Here is a 6,844-nt window from a genome sequence, read left to right as displayed (position 1 = left end):
AACAGTTACTGCGAGAAAAATAATATATATAAAATAAATAAATAAATAAATAAATATATATATATATATATATATAAATAAATAAATAAAATTCAAAGTAAACCAAACTCAAATGGTGCCCTGGCCTGTGTCTTCTCCAAATCCACCTCGACAACATCTTTGAAAACACACAATATTTGCAAAATGGAACCTCAGCTTGGGGATAACCTTGTCCACATCGTTCTAATGCACTTTGTTGACTCCTCCACCATGCTATTTCGTGCCAGCCACATCTGATTTAGCTCTGGGATAATGCTTGAGTCAGTATGTTTTATCTGTTCTCTCACTCAGGTACGCTATGCTGTTATCCCTAATTACCCCCACTGCATTTTACACTTGGCCCAGAATTCTTGATGCTTGATGACAGATGCAGGTCGATTTGAAATTTACTTATAGCGGCATTATCTTTTTGACCCGCATTGCAGCCTGACTGTCCCAAAGGCTTGTGGGTGAAAGCTGTTCACTCTGTGATAACAGCGACCTGAAGTGATAACCTTCCAGCAGTCTCGAGGACACACAGTTTGCTACATATGTGCTGTATTGCAGTCGCAGCATTTCTTATTCAACCTTGGGTGCTCTGCTGTGCTCTGATTCACTTAATGGGATCGAGAGGGAGGTTAATCACTATGTCCACCATAGACTGTTTAAAATGCTGGCTGACCATTATATGAAATATTACGATTTGTATTCCTTTGAAAGATGAATTTGAACGCTAATTCTGTTGAAGTGAACTCAACTTTTTTCCTCCCTTTTTCTTTTAGCTGTAACTGAATTGTCTCCCCAGTTAGAATTCACGTTGATTCATTTACTTTCGGAGGCCGACATCTGCATTTGCAGATTTTCATTAAGATCAATATAAAAGCTTCAGACAAGGTTCCACTTATCTTAAGCTATTATCCCCAGAAGACAAGGTTGATTAAGTATTTGAATAATTCCCAGAAAGGTTTATTTAGTTTGTCTTGTTAAGGACAACTCTTTAAAAGGTAGAATACGTTTTTATGTGTATAAATCTTTAATCCATCAAATTCAATACATACTCTGACAGCTGTTTTTTTTTTTTTCTACCACCGGGCATTCTGCTCTGAGTTTAATTTTGACCCGATTGCCATAGATGTCTGCAGCATCCAGTTAAGCTTCAGCAATCAGTCAGCGGTACCTTTTTTTTTTTGCAACTCAAATTATATTTAAATGGTGTGGAAATACAGAGGCAATGCATGCAAAATGTCAACTGCAGAACGTCTGCAGCCATTTCATTAATGTCAGTCAACTTCAAGTGCATATTGTTACGGTTAAACATAGCTATTTTTAGACCACATTGTTTTGCATACAAATTGTCTCGATAAAAGCTTGAATATAGCCTCGTGGAAGAGGTACGCTGTGCAATACAATAGATATGGTGGGTGGGTAGGCCTATCAGCTGAAGCGGAGTGTAGCTTGTTGCCTTGGTTTCATATTTTACACGAACAGTGTAGTGTGAAGCTTTGTCAAGCCTAGTTTTAATCCCTTTCTCCACTGTGTTGTGTGATGTTGTGTTGTTATCGTAATGATAATCGGTGCCTGTATTTCTGCCCTCGGCGTTTCTGTCAGGCTGGGTTGGTTTAGGAGCTGTGCCTTATCAACAGCTTTGTCATTAAATCAGCTTTTTCTACAGAGAAAGTTCACTGCCATTATTCTTATCAGCAGATCGGCACACTGCGATTTTCTGTTCAATCAGAGCTTTGCAAATTCAATGACTGGTGAGTAAGAAAGATGAAACACAATTTCCATTGGAAATAAACCCCAATTTATTTGATTTAGTGTTCATGAAAGTTAATAGTCAGACAAATAAAATAGGTATGTTTTGCATTTGTCATACATCAATGGCTTTCAACTGTTTTTATTTTATACTCTTGGGTCTACCTTGTGCATTTTTAGAGGCTACACTTAAAGAGTACGGAGGAATAGAAATGATTGCAACATGATGCTAATAAATGATTCTATCAACAGGCTGTAGATAGTTTACTGCAAGCAGGAATCTGGAACCTGTGCGATTCATGGCTTTTCTTTTGTCAGTGTGAAATGGGATGTGAATCGCTTAAAGATTTTATAGCACACATCACAATTATGTGAACGTACCCAGAAACACATCCCTTAAATGCTGTATGTACAGAGGCAAGCTTTCAGGTCCCAGTCAAACTGACCTCTGGAGGCTGGAATTGGTACTCAGTTCTTCTGAGAAAGCACTGTTCTGTCTGAGTGAGTGTTCTGATTGTCTCAGCATTGTGCTTGAGTGGAGGGCAGCGCCAAATGAACTCTCCTGATTCAATCCTCTCCACTGTTCGACACCGGTTCAGCCAGTCAGTGAGGAGGGTGGACTGACACTCCTTCCCCCAAACACACTCTCTTACAGTGAGGGAAACCACTGTATGGCAAAGGTCCAAGAGGTCTCTTGCATGCCGTTTGCGTGGCAGATTCGATCCCCTCTCTCTCGTCCCACAATGCACTGAGAGTCTCTGGAGGCTGATAGCCCGGTTCCTGGGGATCCAGTGGGTCTTTGGAGAGAAGAACGCTGATAGAGGGCACAGTCCTGTGCACCGTCATCTCAGATGTCCCCCCTTCACTACTCTCCCACACCTCTTTCACCACCTTGTACTGCAGTTTGGTCAGCTGGTGCAGAGAGCCCACTTTCCGTTTCATGATCTCAGCACAAGTGATGGTCTTTGTGACCGCGCGGCCCGACCCCGTGAAGACCACCTGCCTAAGCCCACCACCACTCACACCTCCCCCACTAACGCCCGTCTCTCCCTGCATCCGTGTCATGGCAAATCCCATTAAGTTGCGGATCTTACTTCCCTCCTTCACGCGCATCTCCAGCACCCCAGATGGCAGTCCTGGAAAGGGACAGGGGCTGTCCTCCTCAGTTCGGCAGACTTTCTTAAACCCTTCCTGCCCTAGTTTAAGTGCAGGGGGAGGGACTGGCAGTGGTGTTGGTTTCAGCGGGCTGGAAACATTGTAGACCACTGCTTGCTGGCCAGCATTGCTGTAAGTTTGATCGTGGTAGACGGGGCAGGTCCCTGGGGTTACCCCATTTTCCATTTGGATCGGTCCGTTCACCTCTAGTCCGGGATGGGGCCTGACGGCGTCTCTGGTCAGGTACTGGTTCTGGCCACTCAGCACTCCACACCCTGGGAACATTTTTTCCGTCTTCAATGCTCCACCGCAATGTTAGTCCAGACGCACACTTTTCCCACATGGAACACAGCTCAACATCGTTTTCTTATGCATGTGGCACTTTTCTCTCCCTCCAGTCAACAGCTGTAAAGTTTCGAGACTTCGCATGAGAAATATTACCCGTTCCCCAAGCGCACTATCAATGAAGTCTTTAATGCTCCCTCTCAGAAAGAGCTGGAGGAATAAGATAAACGCCTGGCTGGTGAATTAAGAGCACTGTCGGGACTATTCAAAATGTCCTTTTAAAGAGCATCTCAATTTCATACCACAAATGACTATTTTGAAAGTGCTCTGGTGATGGATAAAAATAATGAAAACATTAAGATCAATTTTCCTCTTTCTGCTGTATCTATTTCATATCGCACTTTTATCCGTAACAGCTGTCAAAGATACAGAGTTCTTTGTTGATTCTTCTTCAACAAAACTTTTCGAAAGAAAATCTAAAAGCTCAAATTAAGACTCCACCTTTTCCTTCGCGATCCAGTCCAGCGCTGTTGATTTTGATCTGCTGAAAATGTCTCCTTCAACTCAAAATTGACCTCTTGGCTTGTCCAGCTGATAACTTCCACCTCCTGTTTTGGACCTCTTGGTGTTTTACTCCAGCTTGAGAAGGTCTGTGTCTCCTCTCCCTGTGCTCATTTTAGCACCCACAGTAGTTGAGGCCAGGGTTGCATGGAGGTCTGCACCTGGGGTGTCCTCCCTAGGGCTCTGTCTTGTCTCCAGTGGTGCTCTGGGAAGTCTGTTCTGTTCCCCCACAAAGAGACATAAGGGACAGGAGCTGCCTCACAAATGCTCACAGGAGGAGTGTCTGTGTGGTTGAGGGGGAGCATGAGGGAAAGGGGAGACAGCCCTCTTAAAGGCGCAGGTCTTTTCATCTTTTAGATGAACACCCTCCCCTCCACAACTGAAGCCTGCCATCTGAGGAGAAGGGCTGGGCTACTTTGTCCCTTTAAAACCTAGAACGCAGATCCCTGGCAACTTTGGCAATCTCTTTAGAGGACGTTCCAGTGTGCAATGTACATGACTGATTAAACTTGAGTTCTGAAATAGAGACTCAGTCAACCTTTAAAAATGCATTTTCAGCCACGAAAAACAATGAATTAAATTCGCTCAGTTATAATTGAAAACATCCTTCAAAGAGCCACTGAAAGTCAGCAGCATTAAATTGCGCTGTACTTTGCCTTCATCCGATTAGATGTTTGTGACCATTACCATTTACGTAATGCAGCATTAATAGCTTCATTGTTGAGGGAATCAAGCGGCACGGTAAGAATGCCTGTCTTTTAACGCTTGAACTGCTATATTGTTACAAAGCCGGAGAGCCCTTGTGATCAAGGACACAAGGATCACAAAAAGCGTAGAGGCATGACTTCCACGTTCAAGGTGCTGTATGAATAGTGACTGTCTTCATTAGCCTGCTGTATCTGTGCAGGTGAGGAGATGGGGCTGACAGGTGGCGTAATAAGCATCTTAATGGGCTTTCCATTACCAGTGGAGGGCGCTGGCTCGCTCCCTTCTGCACCAAGTCAGGCCCAGACAGCTGTAGCATCGCCCTGTTAAGCCCGGTCTACTGGTCGACAGGTGGATTTGTTTTTGTGTGTGACTGACAGATGGGAGAACAGGTAAAGACAGCCCACTGAGGCTGAAAGAGAGGCAGACAGACCTTACTATACGCTCTGCTCAGTATATCCCATGGTGCACAGTAGTCCACAGACAGTATAAACTCACTGTGGCTCAGCCCAGTCCTTACTGTGAGGCTAATTCACAGTGGCATGTGTATTATATTGGATCCCTATGGTAATCAAGGAAAAAATACGGAAAAGCCTCCACACCCGGAGCTCCAACTAGCAAAGTGGGAACTGGACGTGGATGTCTTTTTATTAACAGAATTTGAATCAGAATCATCATTGAAGAATCAATAGATCATTAACTTGCTTTTTTTTTCAAAATCCGCATGCATGGGGTCGGAGAGCTATTTATCTCTGGAGCCATTCCAGACTCCGCGGGAGACTAGTGACAAATATCTGTCTCTTTTTTTGTAAGATAAAAAGAAACCAGGAGAGAGGAAAGACGGGGAGGAGGAGGGGAGGGTCTGTAGCGCTCACCACCAAAGTGATCATTCTGTTGTTTGGGAGAAATTACCCTCATCAGTCATACAGAGATGCACAGCTGCCTAAGGGGGTCTGGTAATGTTACTGCATAATAAACTGTTTGCGTGTGTGTGTGCACACGCGTGCGTGTGTTCAAAGTCGGAGCGAGAAGAGAAGAAAATAAATGCAAGAGGGCAAGGGGGGTTAAAGAAGTCTGATTTAACCAGAGAGAGGTTAACATTGATGATGAAAACAGCTCTGTAATCATCCTTCCTTACTACGTGATGTTGGCACGTCATTTATTGCTTCTCTGTTTAACTCTAGGGACCTGTTTGCAGGCGGGATTGTGATAGCTAAAAAAAAAAATACAGATACAGGGCTTTTTGTGTCTCCGTCAAAGACGAAACCATTCCCCAGTTGGCTAAATAAAACCATCAGTGCTTTGCAGGAGTGCCGTGTTTTGACCTTTTTGAGCGGCGCTTTTCTCCTTAAGTGGCTTCATTTAATGATGGGTGGAGGCAGCAGCGGCGCTCACGCTTGGTCACTCACTCCTTCACACCTCCTCCACAGAGCTGGCCTCCGCTCCTGTAGCTCTCCAAGCACTTACTTCTCACTTTATCTGACCTTGGCTGGCATCTGTAACAGTCTTGGCATTCTTTCCCTCACGCTCACTTCCCTGTCTTCCTTCAACAACCACCTTCGGCTTTCACTCCTGCACACCACAATTTCAGTAAGGAAAAAAAAACATTTATTCCCAAAGACTGTGACAAATAGTAGAGGTTGTGTCTTACTCCTTTCTCTCTTCGCTGTGTACTTCAGATGTCTGAAGTGGTTGTTGTTATGGATTGTAGGGTTGTCCCTTTGTTGTTTGTTGCAGCACTGCAGAGTCGAGTTGTAGAGTGGCTTGTTGTGCTGTTGTCAGGGCTGCACATAAGCGCAGTGCCTCACTGTGACAGCCGGTCGCTCACTTTACCTTAACCGCAAGTGTTTTCACGGTCATCAACCAATGGTGGCCTGGAGGCTGTCATTTCGCTCCGTGTGGAGCACGCCCGCGGCTTGGTTCTGCCCCACAAACTCACAGCTGGCCCTGGTGGGGGGAGAGAGCAACACACACGCATGCATATGCACACACTTACAGACACGCACATGCCTATTGGATGGGCACACACACACACACACACACAGAAAAACTATATGCTCAGCATAAGGCAGGCTGTTGGAGCAATTACAGAAACATGGCAGAACACGATGAAGCAGGCCCCACTATCAGAAGGGAAATAGAGTGAGCAGAGGAAAAATGATGACGCCATTAATAACAGGGAGGCTCAGAGGCTCGGAGGGAGGTGGGGGTGGATGACCCTCTGTGTGATTTCACTGTGACAGCACTTTGAGGTGCAAATGGTTGTGTTTATATTACATTTTGGGACATTGAAATGGGCATGTTTTTTTCTGTCGGAGGCAAAAAAAATACATGTAAAACGACTACAGTGTACTGTACCAAATGA

The 6,844-nt window shown here is 44.7% G+C and overlaps 1 protein-coding gene across 1 annotated transcript; it reads right to left on the bottom strand.

Moving 5' to 3' along the window:
- Positions 1–2,267: 2,267 nt before the first annotated feature.
- Positions 2,268–3,213, bottom strand: LOC306789360 (ribonuclease P protein subunit p25-like; the record flags this gene model as incomplete). Its single annotated transcript, XM_079285272.1, has 1 exon — positions 2,268–3,213. One exon carries the CDS (start codon positions 3,211–3,213, stop codon positions 2,377–2,379), a length of 837 nt encoding a protein of 278 aa, XP_079141398.1. The 3' UTR covers positions 2,268–2,376.
- Between the last annotated feature and the right edge of the window lie 3,631 nt (positions 3,214–6,844).

Source organism: Melanostigma gelatinosum (genome assembly GCF_949748355.1).
Source record: "Melanostigma gelatinosum genome assembly, chromosome: 2".
Lineage (NCBI taxonomy): Eukaryota > Metazoa > Chordata > Actinopteri > Perciformes > Zoarcidae > Melanostigma > Melanostigma gelatinosum.
The sequence above is the reverse complement of the archived record's forward strand: the minus strand, read 5'-3'. Positions and strand labels throughout refer to the sequence as shown.